Source organism: Bubalus kerabau, chromosome 8 (assembly GCF_029407905.1).
Source record: "Bubalus kerabau isolate K-KA32 ecotype Philippines breed swamp buffalo chromosome 8, PCC_UOA_SB_1v2, whole genome shotgun sequence".
Classification (NCBI taxonomy): Eukaryota; Metazoa; Chordata; class Mammalia; order Artiodactyla; family Bovidae; genus Bubalus; species Bubalus kerabau.
Genome location: NC_073631.1, coordinates 68024558 through 68044377, shown reverse-complemented (window position 1 = coordinate 68044377; position 19820 = coordinate 68024558). Strand labels below are relative to the sequence as shown.

General features: G+C 41.1%; 1 protein-coding gene across 1 annotated transcript; it reads left to right on the top strand.

The window, feature by feature from the left end:
- Nucleotides 1-755: 755 nt before the first annotated feature.
- On the top strand, nt 756-19038 carry PPP1R17 (protein phosphatase 1 regulatory subunit 17). Its single transcript, XM_055590474.1, has 4 exons — nt 756-819; nt 6401-6507; nt 11642-11794; nt 18959-19038. Exons 2-4 carry the CDS (start codon nt 6426-6428, stop codon nt 19036-19038), a joined length of 315 nt encoding a protein of 104 aa, XP_055446449.1. The 5' UTR covers nt 756-819; nt 6401-6425.
- Nucleotides 19039-19820: the final 782 nt, after the last annotated feature.

Sequence of the window (19820 nt, the reverse complement as noted above, 5' to 3'; positions counted from 1 at the left end):
GATGACAGCAACTGGGCATGACAGCAGCAACTTATCTTGCAAGGTTGTTATGAGGGTTAGAGTTGATATGCCTGGAGTGCCTGGCAGTGGGAAGCCTTATGCAAAGCAATTGCTACTATTCTTCTTAAGATGCAACAGCTGGTAGTGAGAGTACTCTGAATTTAAATTCAAATGGATTCCAGGGTCCATGGATCTGGAGGCAAGTCACTTAAACTCTCTGTGCCTAAACTTCCATATTTGTAAAGTCAGGTCAAAACATTCTTATGCATGGGGTTGTTATTGTTGTCGTTGCCTCAGGGGTAAAGAACCTGCCTGCCAATGCAAAAGACATGGGTTCAATCCCTGGGTCAGGAAGATCCCCTGACGGAGGAAATGGCAACCCACTCTAGTATTCTTGCCTGGATAATCCTATGGACAAAAGAACCTTGCAGGCTACAGTCCATGGGGTCACAAAGAGTTGGACATGACTGAGCATGCACATGCAGGGTTGTTACGGGGATTAAAGGACCTAGATGGTTAGTCTGGACTTCTTGCACACCAGGTACTCAAAGCACTATTCTGTGCATTGTTTTCGTAATGGACAATTATTACAATTGGGAGCAGTGGCTGTGAGATGAGTCCTCTTTCCCTCTCCATCCCCCTTACCCTGGCGCCTGAGAAACAGAGCATCCCCATGGCAACAGCGGCAGCTGGTCCCTTGATAAGAGGAGCTGGAGACGGGCAGCAGCAGCCACTGCCACTGAGGAGCCGGCCCAGCTTCAGAGAGGAAGCGCTTCCTTCCCATCCCTTGCCTTCTCATCTCAGCACCTGCACTGCCTGGTAAGTGCTTCAGGTCTTTACTCTGAGAACATTTAGGGCGAGAAAAGCAAGTTTCCAGTAAGTTACTGTTTTGTGGTTGCTAAGACAAAGAAGGCTGCAGCTGGTGGTACAGGGGGTGTGAGGGATAAGGGTACTTTCTGGAGCAAAACTAAGCCGGGGCTAGATGGGGACCTGGGAAAGTTACCACTTTCAAATCATTTTTCCAAGAGAAGTGGAATCCTAAGTTCTGTAAAAACTAGAGCCCTCACAAATTAAATTGCGAAGTTTCCCATAAACACAAGTATATCTGTGTATTCACACAACAGTGTGGGGAGGCTTGTCTTCCAAAGCTGAGAGTGTCCTAATCAAAAAACCTTTCTATGCCCTACTTTGAGTAACAGTCATTCCTCGAGGAATACTGCAAATTTAGGTCTTCTAAAGGAACAAATTTGATTTTAAAAATGTGGTATTTTTGACCTGAATTCAGCCCTCAGGTTAAAAATAGGTTTGATAAAAGATATGAATTTTTATATAACCAGAGGGTACATTAATCAGATATCACATTGGGCTGTGGACATAACCTTCTAACTTTTTATTCCGTCAAATAAATCCAAGCCTGACTAATATAGGGAAATTCTTTAGAATATCACATGACTTAGCTAAGTGTCACCTGGCTCCTCAGAATCAGTGTTAGCATGTTCCCAAGGCCTGGAAAAGGGTGTGCTGTAGTTCGTTTTTATCTTTCTCTCTCTCTCCCTTTTTTTTTGTTTTGCTTTGAAAAATAAAAGTGTATTTTTTTAATTAATTGATTTGTATTGGAGTATTGTTGGTTTACTATGTCATGTTAGTTTCTATTGTATAGAGAAATGAGTCAGCAATACATATACATATATCCCCTCCCTTTCTGGACTTCCTTCCCATTCAGGTCGCCACAGTGCATCAAGTAGAGTTTCCTGTGGTGTACAGTATGTTCTGCTTTGGATTGTTCTTATCTCATCATAGCTTCAGAAAAGGCCAGAAATGGGACAAGAAAATGGTTCCAGTGGTTCAATTTTGATGTACATGTTGTAATTACAAGAAGCAGACTAAAAGGGCAAAGAAAACAACTCACATTCTTGAAATGGTAGCATACACTGGGAGCTTGACAGACATTGTATTATTACTTTCAATAGCCCTGGAGAAGAGCCACTACCCTGCCCATTTCACAGATGTGGAAACTAAGTTTCCAAGAGGACTTATAACTTTCCCAAGTTCACCCAGCTAGAGAGTGAGACCAAGCATTTGTTTCTACCTCAAGCGACTTAGCAGCAGCAGCAGCAGCATATTACCTGACAGCACCAAATGCTTACAGTCAGTGAGGGATTTTCTGTCTATGAATTAAACCACATATTCTAACATCCACCTGAGAATCCACTCATTGTTAAGGTCAAAATGCCCAGAGCCTTTTCTGACCTCATACTCAACCGATCTGTTTAGCTACAGAAATAGCATGACTGTCCTCCTGAAATAGGAATCAGCTCTGAGCTAGTGGGCTTCCCAGGTGGCTCAGAAGTAATGAATTCACCTGCCAATGCAGGAGATGCAGATGTGGGTTTGATCCCTGGGTAGGGAAGATCCCCTGGAGAAGGAAATGACAATCCACTCCAGCATTCTTGCATGGAGAATCCCGTGGACAGAGGAATCTGGCAGACTACAGCCCATGAGGTCACAAGAGTCAGACACAACTGAGCGACTGTTCACACACACCTGAGCTGGTGGAGTTAGGGTCCCTCCAGGCATCCTCGGCTTCCGCAGGCTGCTCTGGCATGCCTGTCCTGCAACCATGCACTTCCTTCCCTGCCACTCAGTTCCCTAGACCTTTCTGTTTCTGTTCTCAAAAGAGAAAGACATCATTGTCATGAATAACCCCTAGGTAATGACATCAGTTAATGTAGCTCCTCTCAATTGCATTTGTAGTTACAAGTGTGTCTCTGAGAAGAACAATGTGAGAATTAGCAAGAGGAATTACAACCGTTGAGTGGTCAGGGTCCTGAAAACCTCCTCAAACCCCTGAAATACCGTCACCTGGTCTCTTGCACATGCTACACCAATCCAACCACATTCTCTCAAACAGCAAGGAGAAAAGTCAGACAGACCCATGCTTTCTTCTCTAATGGGAAAATCTAAAAACCAAATTGTTGTTGTTGTTAAAGTCAACATAAATTCATTCTGTAGCAAAATCTGACATGAAAGATAAATGATTTTATAGTTTAGCATGAATGCTCGCATTTTTCCTGCAGAAGTAATGCCTGTGGTTTGGGACTTCCTGTGACCCCTCTGGACAGGCTACATAATCATAGTTTCCTGATTTCCACCACACAGGTAGCCCCAGCTTTTCAGAAGAAGGTGAGGGCCGATATTGACAATCACAGTGGTAGTTAGAGTTGTCACTGTGTGAGTATTAAAATTCAGAGACCACGCTGAACCAAAAACTGGAAAAGAATGCTAAAGAATTGCAAATCTTTGACTAGAAAACAGTTTATAAAATGCCCTTAAGGCATGTCTTCAGTCCCTAGCCCACCGGGTGCTTAGGTATGAAAGAAAGAGCTGATGCTTCAGAAAGTTCCCAAATAACAGGGAGCTGCTGAGGGAGCTGCTGAAAGCTTTCCTGGACAGCATGACAAAGGCAACATCCATTTGTCATGCTTGGTGTGGGGACTGAATTCAAGAGAGGAATGCATGGGCACAGTCAGGAATAGGAAGTAGAAATGTTCCATTTCCTAGTTTGAGAATGAGGCCAGCTCCTGATTCACAGCAGCTCAATTATCTGGAGCACCCCTTCTCACTGAGGGTAGAAAAGCAGAGGGAATAAAGAGATGGAGAACATCTTCTATTATGTACTAAACAGGCACAAAAAATGACAATCCTCAGTCAAGGGGTTGCTTAACTCCAAATCTCTCTTCTGTGTATTTGTTCCTTTCTTTTTGTGAAGGTTTTCTGCCAAGAAGATTGTAGTGACATCATCCACAATAAAAGTAACTTCTAATTCCATGGGCAAAACACATCCCTGCCCAGCACGGGGTAGTTTTGTGATGTAAAATCCCAAATGTGAAAAATCATCTCTCAGACCCCTGCAAACAGAGGCTTACCATCATTCTTTCACTCACACTGATTTAAAATAGTGATGTTTTCCCCCATAGATACTAGGTGCTGTCTTGAGGAGCAATCATGTGTCAGTTTTATGACTAATCACCAGGGAGCCTTGCCTTGTCCAGGGACTTCTGAACTTCACACAGTTCACCCGCCTAGGGCAGCCTCCTCTTTCTCAAGTCCTGTACTGTGAGAGCCAGTTTTCTCAGATGAGATCTGGCCATCCCATGGTTCAACATCCAGATGAAAATGAGTCAATGATTTTTCGAATTTTTTCAGTTCCTCAGCAGGTCTTCCTTAGCTAGATATCTAGGAAGGTATAGACAATGTTATGTTACAGTGACTGCCATCAATTCAATGCCTACAGCACAGAGCTACTGTTTAATTATCACAGTAACTCTACAGGATCATTACTATTAAGTCTATTCTACAGACAAGAAAACTGAGGCTAAGAATGGGAGACAGAGAGGAACATACGTCCCCACGTACCAGTCTGTGGGTACCCCAGTAAGATGCTGACTTTGGCAAATTCTACCACAGAAGCTGCAGCCTGTAGGGAGAAAGGGCAGAAATGATTGTATTGCACTTGGGCTTCATCTATCCTCATGACATCATGATGATTTAGTCACTTCATCAAAGTCATATAGCTTTTAGTTAAAAGACTGAGATTTAACCTAGATCTATTTGGCTTGAAAGCTCAGATTCAACTTAAATAACCAGTTATTGAGCACATAGGAGCAGCCATATGATCCAAGTGAAAAGACCAGCTTACCATAGATTGGAGAAGAGCGGGTACTCCCGCCAGAGAGGACCTAGAGTAGAAGGTAGGAGGTCTGGGTTCAAGTGATGATTCTGACTCTAAGTATGTAATTAATTGTAAGTCATTTTAAGCTCTTTGAGTCTCCATTCCTTTTTCTAGAAAATGAATATTTTAACTAGATCCTGCATGGGGTGACCTTCAGCCCAAAGTCTATGAAAGAGCCCATAAATTTCTGCCCAAAGAGATGAAAGATTGATTGAGTAGGTGCACAGTCCATATTTGATGACTTTGCCTCCAGACCTCAGCCCTAAGTCCCCTCATCCCGAATGACGGTCCCATAGCTTTCTTCTTCAGGAAAGCGGGTAGGAACCGGCCTCCCAAGTTAGCAGTGTACTTCCTTATGGTTCCAGGGAATTGGCAGTCTCCATACAAACACTAAAAACAATGGCCCGAATTGATTTCTGCTGAAGTCACTCAGAGCAGTCAGTCTTCTCAGAATGACACTAAAAGCTGGCTCAAGTAATCTGTTAATGGCTCCATCTGCTCCACAATGATCTCAGCTTGTAGGGGGAGAAGCCCTCTAGCCTTCCCAGAGAACATTGGCTTATTCCTCAGAAGACAACTGAGTTGAACTAATTCTATGAGCTTGAAATGTTAACACAGTTGGTGTGTGTATTCTTCTGCATACCGGTGATCCAAGAATCTCAAGAAAAGAGGACAAACTGGGTCATTTAAATAGTATTCCTCTCCAACCATTATTGCTATGGTAGAACATGAGTAATAAATTATCCAAAAGAAATAGAAGATAGGCAGACTCTAATGAAGATTTCCTATAAATCTCATCTAATGCATTCCTCATTCAGACCTGACATATGTCCATTCTGAATTTCTACTCCTCGTAGACAATGGCTACAACTAATAGCTCTGAAAAGTTCAATGGATTTGCGGTTTAGGAAAGATGGGCAAAGGCAGGGGGGTGGGGGAAGAGGAAACAGATTTGCTCTAATGTCATAAATCTCTAGGGAGAAAATAATAAAGATCTATTTCGAGACCTGGATATTTTCCTACAAGAATTGTAATATGAATAGGGAAGAAGTCTCAGTACTTCATAGTTACAAGCATGTAATGGTAGAAAATCAGAAACCTTGTTCAATGTGGATTCAAAGGAACCACTATTTCAAGAGTCTTGGGGTCACTAGTGGAAGTTTGCAGAAATAGAGATACATCCAAGAGTGGCTATTTAATAAATGTGTAACTGAATAAATTAATTTTCTGATCCTCAGTTTTCTTACCTGTGAAGTAGGCATAATCCTACTTTGCAGAACTCACCCAAAAAAAAAAAAAAAATTCAGGCAAGATTTAATGAAGATTTCCTGTAACTCCCAGATAACTGATTTCTAATTCAGACTTTATAAGGGTTCATTCTAAAACTCGCACAGTACTTCTGAAAGATGGCAAATATTGAACATTTGATACATGACAATTACTGACAAATCCGTGTGTGTGTGTGTGTGTGTGTGTGATTCATTTATTTTGGCTTAAATGTTAAGTTTAGAACTTCTAGTAGCTAAGTAGAAAAAGCAGACTTAAAAATAGGATTGAATTGAGAGCATAGCAATAAATGTTCAATAAATATACTTATTTAATAAGTGAGTGAATAAGCAGAAGACATACTAATGGTCTTGTTTCTATACTTCTGTGGTGCTGGAGAAGAAATCCACACACCTGCTCTCCTTTGATGATGTCTACTGAGCAAATGCAGCCTCTGGAGCTCTCAGAAGACAGACTGGACAAGCTAGACCCTCGCTGCGGCCACTTAGGTAAATGCTACAGTGGGAATATCAGTGGTGAAAATCAGAAAGGGGGCGTCTCTGCCATTCAGTTTGCAAGCAAGTCAGAGGGAGGTTCCCTGAAACCCGATAGTTTGAGATTTCTGGTGACAGCCAGCACCAGATGGACAGGCAAATAGCTCATGGGTCTGTGGGGTCTGTCATGTAAATATTAGCTGAAGCACTGGAGAGAAGTTCATTAGAATTTAAAAAAAGAGAGAAGAGGCATTGTCCTCTTTTTCGGGTCTGACAGAGTCCCAGGCAGAGCATTTTTGAGGCCATAAATGGAGAGTGGCAGTCTAGCTTGTTTCCAGTATTTCCCGACACACTTACACCCCACGTGCAGTGCCAATAAAATATTTCAAATATCTCTCTTTGCCTATCAAGACAGAATTTTAAATAGCCTTTTTCTGCTTTATTGTCAATCTGTTTCCTTTCCAGAACTGAATTTCTGCATAACCTTTGTAATGAAAATACCAGAAACGTTTCTGCCTCTACCCATTTCTAAAAATGAGACACTCAGACTTTTGATGGATGGGCCTTTTGCATATTCATAGTCTTTGTTTATGCCTCGCCTGGTTATGACTCCGCGCCCCCCACCACCTCTCCCTTCTCCCCATTTACTATCAAAATATGTTGTACTCAGGATTTCTCCAAAAATCTGGGAAATGCATTTGAAGTAAAAGTTAAAACTGAAGGAAATGTCTTGCTCTCTGTATGGGGCCATGAGTGGCACCCTGGGGTTGAATGGTGACCCGTGACTGGTCCATAGCCAGCCTGTACCTCCAGAGACCCCACAGCTGGGCAGTACCCATTCTGAGCTACTTTCATTCATTCAGCAAAGGTCTATAGTATGTATAATGTGGGGGGAGATTAACTGTGCTCTGTGGTAATAAAGTTTTGAAATTACATTTTCAGCCAGGCATTGAAATACATAGTCTCTAGAATCTGGTTTTAACCCTGTTGCCATAACCTACCAACAGTGGAATCTTTAGCCTTTTAGCTGGCCTTCTAAACCTGTTTCCTCATTACAAATTATGGCTAAAAATACCTTTCCTTGTGGGCATGATATAAGAACTAAATGAGATAACTTATTTAGAATGGTGAGAGTATTTAACAGCTAGTAAAACACAGGCATTGATGAATAGGAGAAGGTACTGGTCTATCCCACACATGAAAATGAGGTGAAATCACCAAGTTGATAAGTAGCACTCAGTAAAGTCCCCCTTTCATCTCCTTTCCTGTGTGCACAGAAACTTAAAATCATACAGGCCAATGCCTTACACATAGTACAATTTAAATAAGTGTTTATTAAATTGAAATGATTGGATGAAATTATTAAAATCTCCTAGGTAGAAGGAAATATTTATTACTATTGGCTACAGAATGATGCTATTTCATTTTTGGTTATGTATTATGATCTTTTGATGGTACAGGCATAATGATGTATGGTTACTAAATATGTCTGGTGATACGTTCCTCACATATATTTGTGTGTGCTCAGTCACCCCGTTGTGTCCGACTCTTTGCGACCCTATGGATTGACTGCAGCCCGCCAGGCTCCTCTGTCCATGGGATTTCCCAGGCAAGAATACTGGAGTGGGTTGCCATTTCCTCCTCCAGGGGATCTTCCCAACACAGGGATCGAACCCTTGTTGCCTGAGGTATCTGCATTGCACATGGATTCTTTACTGCTGAGCCACCTTGGGTTTTCTAAAACAAAGAGTCATCCAGATATAATGTCCAATAGACCATAAGTAACTTGGAAACAAAGTATGTTTTACTTCTAGTTTTAGTCCTAGCTCAATGTCTGGCATATATAGTAGGAGCTTAATCAACATTTGTTGAATAAATAAATGAATGAATGACACAGGCTCTGTCTAGACCCATAAAACTAAAGTGAAAATGTTTGGCACATTTAATCCTCCACATTTTAAAGATGCTCACCTGAATATTTTCATTAAAAAAAGAAAGAGAAAGCAAGAAAAGACAGATAAGAGGAAGGGAGGGAGGGAAGAGGGGTTGAAAAGATCCAATTATTCCCTAAATTTCCCCAACTTAATTCATAATTATAGATCTAGCCAGGCAATATCCAGGTGATAGTGAGTTTCCAGAGAAAACAGATAGTTTCATTGTTTTGCAGCTTCTTAGAATCCTAACAGAAGAGCTCTTTATACAAAATATATTTGAGTTCATTCATCCAAGCATACATTCAACAAATATCTATTCATTGTTACTAAGGAGATAAAACACAAGACACCTGTCATCAAAGAGGGCAGGGAAAACATATGCATAAATAATAACTAGATTATCCTTTAAAGGTGTTACATGAGTAAAAATGCTGTGGATATTTATAAAATGAGAAAGGACATGCAGGACTAGAATTAGTGAGGTAAGATAAAGATGGGGTGGGGTGAGAGGCCTGGGCTTTCCTCTGAGCCTTTGGGAAAGTATTGGGGGTTAGCAATGGCCAGAGTGAGCATTTTTTAAGTATTTGAAATATATCAAATGTATCAAATGACCTACCATCATCAACAAATTTAATTCTCTCTGTCTTTGTCTCTATCTCACACACACACAAGCATTTATTTAATATTATCCCCATCTTACAAGTTGAGAGAATATTAAAGTTCCTAAGTATTAAGACTCCCCTGCCACAAAAAAAAAAAAAAAAAGGAAATTCTTGCCAAGTTCTCAGAACTAACAAGAAACAGAGTCAAAATTTTAACTCATATCAGTCTAACTCCACCTAATCATTGTTTCAACATGCATTTATTGGTGGGAAACACAACTAAGAATAAAATTATCGAAAGGATGTATAACCTTTAACCTCCAAGAAGGCTCTATCCAGCTCAGGAGATAGATCATTAGGGAATGAAGTGCTAAAACAATGACAGAGGAGCTCAAAGCACAGCCACAGAAACCAAAGCACAGAGGAGTAAGACAGAGCAGAGAAAATACCTTAATGGGCAACGGGGGTATCAGATGGAATTAACTGTATACAATGACATCTGACGGGCCTGATGCCGAATCCAGACTTCAAAGGCTCTGGTGAGGTAACGCTGGGGAGTGGGGAGTGTAAGGAGATGAATAAGAAGATAAGAAGGCCTGGGTTCGGATAAGTAAATAGGGGAATTGTAAAGCCAGGGGGCAGTGTAAAGACCACTGCTGAAGTGCAAGCCTTAATCATTGGTGTGACTTGACCAGCCGTAGAAATGAAAGCTGTGAGGAATAGACAGAACCTTGCTGTAAGACCAAAGAGAGAATAAGGCTCCCTACGGGCCCTTGGGCCTTCCAAAGAGAGCAAGGCTTGAGTAAAGAAAATCCAGGAGGAGCATTCTGGCACAGAGAATCTGTTCCCCAATCTGAAATGTAACTTAAATCCACTCTGTGGCTTGCTTAAGTGTATTTTAAAGTTCCTCTTTGCCCTGATTATCCATCCCATTTGAGTTCCCTTCATTTGGAGTTTTACAAAATTCTACTTTTCCCTTTTATTGCATATATCTGTGCATGCAAAGTCCTCCATAGAAGAGGCCACAATCAATAAATGCTTTTCTTTTTCAGATCAAAAGATTCCTCCCTTCCATCAGATTTAACTATAAACCAACCAGTCTGTGACTGAACCTTTGCTCATGTCATATTCTTTTTTTTTTTCTTTGTATCTTGTCAAAATCAGATGATCTTTCAGACCAGTTTATTAAGGATTGTGATCTCAAAAAGAAGCCTATAAAGGGGAAAAATGTACAAGTTACCCTGAATGTTGAGTCAGACCAGAAAAAACCAAGGAGAAAAGACACACCAGCTCTGCATGTTCCACCTTTCATACCAGGTAATGGACAATGAGGTCAGTTTGCATGTCTGTAAAAGGGAACTACTGGCTTCTAGATCACATGGATCTTACATTTTTTTTTCCCCCTTAAATAGTTCGATATTTTTCAATCATTAGTACAGTCTCTGTGTTTATCTTAGTTACTCTAAGGAGGGTCACTATAACACATAAATTCTAAAATATGAGTGAATAACAGAATACAAGTTTACTTTTCTCTCATCAGTGGAAGCTGGGGGGGAGTGGAGAAGCAGGCTTTGCTCCAAACAGTCATTCAGGAACTCAAGACAATGAACACCATCAGCACTTGGCTTCTAAAGTCACCATAAGGGGCATCCAGCAGACCCAGGGCAGACAGAATGGAGGGTTGGCAGACGCACACACTTCCTTCAGTCACTTCCTCACCTGACTGCAAGGGAGGCTGAGAAATGCAGCCCAGGTCTGAGCCAGGAGCAGAACAAAACAGTCTTGGGAACAGCTAATGAGTCTCTGTAACAACCATGCATGTGACTTGTGACACTCTCTTGTTTCCAAAAGTTTTGTCTTATTTCCTCTACCCCTTCCTTCCAGGCCATTTATTTAATGTCCTCTCTATTTACAACCTACTCTTAGGGAGACAAAAGAAATAGAACTTTTCCTTTCTGGAAAGAAACTTTCCATTTTATAAAACGGAGATAAGAGAAACACATAAGCAGCTGAAATATGCAGTAAGAGATAACATCATAAAGGAGGGCCTCAGATAAGGACCCTGGGAGCTCAGTTTGGGCTATGAACTGTAGACTGGTTTTCTAGAGGAGGCTGTTTTTAGAGAGTTTGTGCATAATGGAGAGAACGTTCACGTGTAGAAGAGGGGAGAGGAGGCAGGTGGTGGAAGCAGAGAACTAGTTAAGCCAGTGAAGAACATAGTAGCAAGTAGCTTATGCAACAGCAAATGCCCCATCGTTCTAGCAAGGGTAGGCTTCGGCAGCAGACAAAACCCAGCTCAATTCCTCCAGCACATCTTTGCCTCACTTTCTTCAGCAAAGTAACAGCGGTAGTATTAAAAAACCTCATGGTTTTGTGAGGCTAAAATGAAATCAGTCATGTAAAAACCCTTTGTATAAAGCATGTTATCTCGTATAGCCTCCATAGATATGAATTCTTATGATAAAGAACCTGCTTTTATTAAGATATTTGAAAAGTTGATTATTAGATGTTTGCACATCACCAGATGCATGTGCAAATATGGACACACTGTCCTTGTGTTCTGAGACATATGTGTTTCACCCTGTTTCTCCCTCTGCTCTCCTAACTATGCAGACGTCCTTTCAGAACATTTAATTACAAGATACGATGTCCAAGACATACAACCAAAGGGCAAAATGAGTCCAGTTCTTCATAACACTGACCTGGAACAGAAAAAGCCAAGGAGAAAAGACACACCTGCCCTGCATGTGTCCCCCTTTGCAGCAGGTAAAAGAGCTGGTGCAGGGCATTTGCAAGGGGTGATGGGAACAGGTCTAGAGCCTTACCATCTGGAGTGCCACAGGCTCAGCCTCTGTCCTGGCCCGGCAGTCTGTGTCTCGCAGGAACATTCACGGGAGGAGTATTTACTGCTGCCTCTCAGGTTTGCCTTCCTTGGCAGTTTCCCTGGGGCTGGCTTGGAGCTGGGTGAGGATCAGAGCATAACTCATGCTTCAGCAGAACTGGTCAGATCCACTGAGTCAATAAAATAGAAATGTCAGTGGGTCCTTGAAAAGAATTTAAATACCCTCCTCCCCAGTCACCCAGGGATCTTGCATCCTATGACTGATGGTTGATTCTCCCAAAACACCTGGATATATTGACCAAATCCTCAAAAGAAGAGAGAGAGAGGGAGAGGGAGGGAGAGAGAGAGAGCTGCAAAAATAACGATAGCTCTCTCTATGTGAGTCAAATCAAACCAAAAGTCTTGCTGAACTATGGGCACAGTCCCACACTATAGGGCAGCCAGTGTGTGAGATATAGTTTTGTCCCTGAGAATTTTAGGTACAAGTTGGGAAATTGGGGAATGAGACGAGTAAGTCATGGTCACAGTGTAAGATGGGAGTGTGTGTGTTTGTTTTGTATAGATAGTCTGGGGTGGGAGAATGGCAGAGGAGAAAATGCACTAACGTTTATTGAAAGCCTACTAAATGTTAGGTACTGGATTTGGCATGTCTCATAGATTTTCAAAAAATCAACTGAATAACACAATGAAATAGATATCATCTCACTTTACAGATACAGAAATTGAGAGAGGATTTAAGTAACTTAGCTACTCTAAAATCTTTTGTTGATGAAATTGATGGATGGATAGCTGATTAACTAATTGATGGTGGGATGATTAGAAGGACTGATGAATGGATCAAATTATGCTCATGATCAAACACTGTTATGTGACAGAGCTGGGGCTCCAGTCCAGGTTTGTCTCATCTGTGAGCAGTTTTTCATTGTATCATGCTATGGTTTGGACCTATAGCATTACAGCAATCCAGAAGGGACACTTTTGGGAGACGATGAGATTTAGTCATTATTATAAGACTGTGTTTTCCCATGATTTCATCTAATAACAAAATTGAAAGATGGCTCAGAAGACATCATAAAAAGGCAATCAGGGGAGCAGACGGTCACTGATTTCTGAGAAAAGCCAGGCAAAGAGGCATGAAGCATGAGGAGACACTTATCTGGAGAAATGGACCGAGGACCCATCCGTAGGCTGTGAATCTGCCTTAGCCATGCTTCTCATAGTTTTCATGCATCCCTACCTGTCCCTTGATCCTCAAATCCATCACGTGTTTCCTCCAAGCTCTGCCTTTGTCCATGTCTAGTCACCTTTTACGACAGCCAGCTCTAGGTCTCTACCAACAGACACCTCCAAGTCCAGAATGAATCTTTTTAATTTTAAACCTTTTTTTTTTTTTTAATTTGAGCTGGATATGCAAATACCAAGACTTTGCCCTCTCTTTTAGTATTGTCCTTATCTTTCTTGTTGCTGTTACTGTAGCTGTTATTTAATTGACTTACATCTAAGACTTTTTGATGAAGTCATTAGAAATGGCCTGGGATTGCCTTATGTTGCTGGTATTGACCTTGATATCTGGTCCAGTCCCTCCTATGTAGCCCCCACTCCATAAGTATCTGTTGATTTGGTATTCTATTTGGCAATCATGATTCAGCATTTCAAGTTCTCCATTAGGAGACTATTTTCTGCTCATTCTTGTATTTACTTTTATTGAAGTCCTTCTAGGGGAAGACTTGGAAGAGGAACAAAACTGTTTATGGGCAGAGAATTACTTTAGTACACAGCATTGAGTTTTGGAGTCAGAAAGGTGTAGGCTTGATCTCTGGTTCTGCTTCATTCTAGCTTAATGACTTTGGGCAGCTAACATAAACTAGAAGAGCCTCCTTTATTTTATCCATCTCTCAAAGAAAAACCATAAAACCCATCTCCCAACATTGTTAAAAAACTTAAATAAAGTGTATAAAGCACCTAGCACACTTCCTGGCTTACTGAAAGTCTTCCGTAAACAATAGTTCGCCTCCATCCTCTTTTCAACATTATATTCTTTGAGATGTTAAACCATCTCTAAAGGTGAGAATTTTTCTAGCCTCAGTGTTTTACCTCTCCATGGAAAGCTGCTGATTCAAGGAACTTCCTAAAATGTTGAGCTCTGTTTCTCCGGCAGTGGAGGCTCCCTACATCCCAAAATCAATATTCTAAGAGAACAAGCTTCCTGGACAAATAAAAAATGTTTATCAAACTGTGCAGAGTACACAAGAGTGTTGGGGGAGGGGTTGCTGTATATTCATAGACTATACACATTATTGAATTCCTTGAATCAGCAAATCTCTATCTTGCAAGTATTTGCAATTATCGTGTTCTATGATCCCAGCTTTTATTAGCATATTAGCTAAAGTACTTTATTTTTGAAGAGCCTTTTAGTATCTAAAGATTTGGCAGTAATCAAAATGTTAGTTAAGCTGATAAGGATAGAGCCTTCAGCAGATGTTTAGAGAGACTCACATTGGTTTTAATAAGGATGTTGAGAGGAATTTGCAGAAAAATGCTCTCCAGAGACATCTCCTCTCATTAGCCCTTGGCAAGGGAAGGCTGGACAAGGATTCACTCTCTCCTTTAAATTTCCAGCTAACTACCTTCATTCCTGGAGGTTAACGAGCTTTTGTGACAGATTCCAACCATCAGACAACTCCTCTGAGCAGTAAGGAGTCATCTTGGGCTTCCTCTCCAGCCCAAGCTTTGCTTTCAGTGTGACCCGAGGTTGCCAAGGCCAAAGAGCTGAGGGGCAGGGAGAATTGGGTTGGGATTGGTCAGATCTGAGTAGCCAAGATCCGCTTAAGAATCTTTAGTTGAGATCTGTGGCAAAAGAAACCAGAGAAAGTAATGAACAATTTGGTTTAAAGTCTTTAATAGAAGCCTCCTAGGTAACTGACCCATGAACTGTGAACACTTGGAGATCAAAGCTCAATATTGTGCTTGTAGAAAGGAGACAGACGTGTCCTTTGAAACTGATGTCTCTTCTGTCCTGCCGAGAATAGAGCACTCTCTCTGGTGTGGTTGACCAGGAATGGTGGTATATTATGTCTGACTGCCTTAGATCCACACACATCTGTGATGCAGGTGACCACCTTTGGATGGTGCTCTGGCTGGGATCATAACTGAAGACAGGTTGCTGCAGAGCTAATTGACACTTTAGAGATCTTGGACTGACAGCTTCAGCCTTAAAAGCACATCACATTCTGAGAAGTAGCCAAGTTCCCTAAACTTGCCTACAGAAAGAGTGGAAGGGAAAGAGTTAACATTTTCTAAATCCCTACTATATTCCAAGTCTTGTGCTGGATATTAGAATATCCTCTGAGACTCTCATAATTTGGTGGGCATACAGATGTCTTGTCCAGCAATTCCTACAATGTGAAAAATATTTTAACAGAGGTTCATGTAAGGTGTGAAAGTGAAAGTGTTAGTCACTCAGTCATGTCTGACTCTTTGTGGCCCCATGGACTGTGGCCCACCAGCCTCCTCTGTCCATGGAATTCTCCAGGCAAGGATACTGGAGTGGGTTGCCATTTCCTACTCTGGGGGATATTCCCAACCCAGGGAACGAGCCCAGGTTTCCTGCACTGCAGGCAGATTCTTTACCATCTGATCCACCAAGGAAGTCTTCATGTAAGGTGTGGTTGAAGCCAAAAAGAATGTTGGACTAGATCTTTATTGATGGGATCACCTCCTGTGGTAGATACAATGTATGTTTCCTCCAGTTTTACAGATAAATAAACTGAAATTCACACAGGTTGAGTTACCTGCTCCAAACTGAATGAATGGCCACTGAAAGCAAAGTTTTCCAGCTCTAAAGCACATTGCATTGATAACACACCTTAGCTCCTACAGGAAAATGTGAGGATCATGATCGAGTTAAGCCAGTTAAACCAGACTAGTGTTTATCAAAAGTCATTCACCTTTAAATGACCAAAGGCAATAAAATGAAGCATTAAGAGTAAGAACATAGAGATGACATATAAATGCTACTGATTTAAGCCTCATCCTAAGCAAAGATCCATGAAATCAAGACTGTGACAAGTTACCACATTTTTTTTTTCATTCTAAGACATTAAAGTGAATGCTTAACTACACTAATATAAATGTTAGTTCACTTTCCATTTGAAATTATCTCCTGTGTCCCTGTGGAAAGCCTAGCCTACTTTGGGAAGAGCTGACCTCTTCCCTTCCCTGAAATCTCAGTACTTTTTCCCCCTGCCCAGATGCTTGTATAACTTGGTGTCAAGGATACTAAAAATAACCAGAAAGTTGAATTTAGAACATGTAGAGGAACCAGAGGTCAAAATGCCAACATCCAACGGATCATTAAAAAATCAAGAGAGTTCCAGAAAAACATCTATTTCTGCTTTATTGTCTATGCCAAACCCTTTGACTGTGTGGATCACAACAATCTGTGGAAAATTCTTAAAGAGATGGGAATACCAGACCACCTGACCTGCCTCCTGAGAAATCTGCATGCAAGTCAAGAAGCAATACTTAGAACTGGACATGAAACAACAGACTGTTTCCAAATACGGAAAGGAGTATGTCAAGGCTTATATTGTCACCATGCTTATTTAACTTATATGCAGAGTACATCATGAGAAATGCTGGACTGGATGAAGCACAGCTAGAATCAAGATTGGTGGGAGAAATATCAATAACCTCAGGTATGCAGATGACACCACCTTTATGGCAGAAAGTGAAGAACTAAAGAGCCTCTTGATGAAAGTGAAAGAGGAGAATGAAAAAGTTGACTTAAAGCTCAACAGAAAACAAAGATCATGGCCTCTGGTCCCATAACTTCATGGGAAATAGATGGGGAAACAAAGGAAATAGTGAGAGACTTTTATTTGGGGGGCTCCAAAATCACTGCAGATGGTGACTGCAGCCATGAAATTAAAAGACTCTTGCTCCTTGGAAGAAAAGCTATGACCAACCTAGACAACATACTAAAAAGCAGAGACATTACTTTGTCTGCAGAGTTCCATCTAGTCAAAGCTATGGTTTTTCTAGTAGTCATGTATGGATGTGAGAGTTGGACCATAAAGAAAGCTGAGCGCCAAAAAATTGATGCTTTTGAACTATGGTGTTGGAGAAGACTCTTGTGAGTCCCTGGGACTGCAAGGAGATCCAACCAGTCCATCCTAAAGGAAATAAGTCGTGGGTGTTGATTGGAAGGACTGATGCTGAAGCTGAAACTCCAATACTTTGGCCACCTGATGCGAAGAGCTGACTCATTTGAAAAGACCCTGATGCTGGGAAAGATTGAAGGCAGGAGGAGAAGGGGACGACAGAGGATGAGATCGTTGGATGGCATCACCAACTCAATGGACATGAGTTTGAGCATGTTCTGGGAGTTGGTGATGGACAGGGAAGCCTGAAGTGCTACAGTTCATGAGGTCTCAAAGAGTCAGACATGACTGAGTGACTGAACTGACTGTCCACTTTGAATCTACCCAAAATTGGATTAATATGAAGAAATATCAAGGCAAGAAGGATGGGATACTTGGGAACTCAGCATGGCTAACTCTATGTTCTCTTACCAAGAGAGCATACATTCCAAATAAAAATTCAAACTTCTATGTGGCTGATATAAGAGAAAATATCTCCCACTGTGTTTCATAAGTGATTTATGCAAAAGCCTTAGTTTCAACCAGACTCCTGAAATTGTTTTTCTCCTCCAATAAATATCAGCTAATTGGTAAAGAACCCATATGAACAAACTAGCGATTGAATCAAATGAATAGTCATTAAGATCAAAGCATAGTTTTCATTAATTTGCCACTGTTGAATGGAGTCCAGTGTTGTAAAAAGGCCTCTTGTGGTGCACAGCTTTCCTCCCTTAAGTTTAGATCTTTATGAAATGTTTCATGAATGGAAAGGTCTCTAATTACGGAAAGGGGTGGGGGATTGTACAAGGCAGTGGTGGGAAAACAAAGCTGATAGATGGAGTAAGATGATAGAAAGCGTGGAGGACTAGCCTTGGATCACAGCTCCCTTCCCTTTTATTAAAATGACCCCATTTCATAACTCACAGGATGAGCAGAACCACCCAGACCTTGAATGGCCTTTTCTGGGTTGACCAGTCCAGAAAATGGTGCTCAGGCTTCTGAATTCCACAGATCAGTAAACTTTTAAAGCAAGATATTGTGGAGTCTAAAAGAGGGATCACAACTTTGAGCTTTGCCTAGTGAGGATGCTGAAAATACAGCCATCGAATATCCCTAAAACTTCATAAAAGAAAGAATATTTTGATCCCTTAAAGAAGAGAAAGAATTGTTTTAAAAAAAGGACAATTTTTTAAACTAGAACCATAGAGCTGTATGAAAAAATTCACTGCATTTTTCTTATTTTCTCATTTTGCTCTAAACCACATGAACGTTATCAGTCGACTAGCACTGACATTCGGAAATGGCATGTTCAGAGTCTCAGTTCAGTATTTTCCCCAGATGTTAGTAAAATATGTGTAGTTTGACTTCATGAGGTTTACCAGTTCTTTTCTAAGGGAAAATAAACTAGCAAATTGTGCAAGCAAAGGAAACACTAAGTTGCTCACAGGTGTAGCACTGGGCTAAGCATTATTTCACACTTCTTATCTAATTGTCACCATAACCCTTAATATAAGTATTAATGCCCTCATTTTACATACAAGAAAATTTCAGTCTGAAAGTGTAACCTGGCCCAGTACAGATTAAGTGAGTGGTAGAATGAGAAATCCAAAGCGGTTAGACTCCCAAATTTGTACATTTTCCATCCTAATTGCTGCAAGCATAATTGCAGAATGTAGAGAAGTGGGTGAAGGTTGCCTGTGGCTCCCAGGCTGAGCATCTCTTCTAACCAGAGCAGTATTCTCATTGAGCCACAGCTCCTCTGGGAAAGCCAAATAAGGCCACTCAGCGCCCTCTCTCTCTCTCTCTCTGTTGGCATCTTTAGCAGTTAGCTTTGCAGCCACTAAAACTTTTCGGGGTTGCCATGCTCCTGTGAACTGTCTATGCTGTAAAGTCATCTAATATTTTAATTAGAGGCACTTAATTGCAGATCTGTGCTTTGTTTTTCAGGTGTGACACTGCTCAGGGACGAGAGACCCAAAGTGATCATGGAAGATGATGAGAAAGATGGTGACAAGATAGCTATTTAAAGATATTTCCCCTGAGACCACTTGTAAATAGGTTAGATTGGTTCCCTACGGCAATCTAGCAAAAAATAGACTTGTGAATGCTCTCATTTTGTCATAGTCCACCTTTAACATCCAGGCACCTTTTCCCCAGGAGGCACACTGTATCAGATCGCCAGTCACCTCTTTGTCTCTTCTTTCTTAGATCTAGTTTCAATCCCACTGCTTGAATTTTCATTTTTCTGATGAAAAGTGGAAAGAAAGCAGATCATCTTAAACTTAGTAGATAATAGGGAAAGCTTTAGTGCTCAGCCCCTGCATCAGTTCACGGAGCAAAGAACATGGATAACATGGGAACTGTATATTTTTTGGTTTGTGCTGCCACATGGACTTGACCTCACATCATTCAGCACCAGTTCAAGTGGGGGTTCCCTTGTGCCAATTAGGGGAGAGAATGTTTGGGTTCTAACCCACTGATTGCTTTGGAGAACATAGTCTTTTATCTCTTTTATCCTCTCTCAAGAGTCCAAGTGTCTCTGCTTACATACCTAACTAAGAGCCTTGTAACTGATACCCCTTAGGGTGTAAGTAGTATGTGAGCTGGGAGAGTCAACCTAGGCAACCATGCCTTGGCTGAAAACACCACGCATAGAGAGTGTTCATCTATCTGGAGAGCTAAGCGATATACCCTAGTTATTTTTTAAAAACTTAACCATATTGACCTGAAATTTTGTGTGTTGTGTCACAAATGAACCTTTACTAACGATAGGTAGAATACCAATATTCACGATGAATTTACTTTTTAA

Excerpts from the sequence above, each read along its gene's own strand:
- PPP1R17 (XM_055590474.1), top strand. The coding sequence starts at position 6,426 with ATGATGTCTACTGAGCAAATGCAGCCTCTGGAGCTCTCAGAAGACAGA. Across the intron at positions 6,508-11,641 it reads CCCTCGCTGCGGCCACTTAG|ACGTCCTTTCAGAACATTTA; the intron begins GTAAATGCTACA and ends CTAACTATGCAG. Across the intron at positions 11,795-18,958 it reads TGTGTCCCCCTTTGCAGCAG|GTGTGACACTGCTCAGGGAC; the intron begins GTAAAAGAGCTG and ends TTTGTTTTTCAG.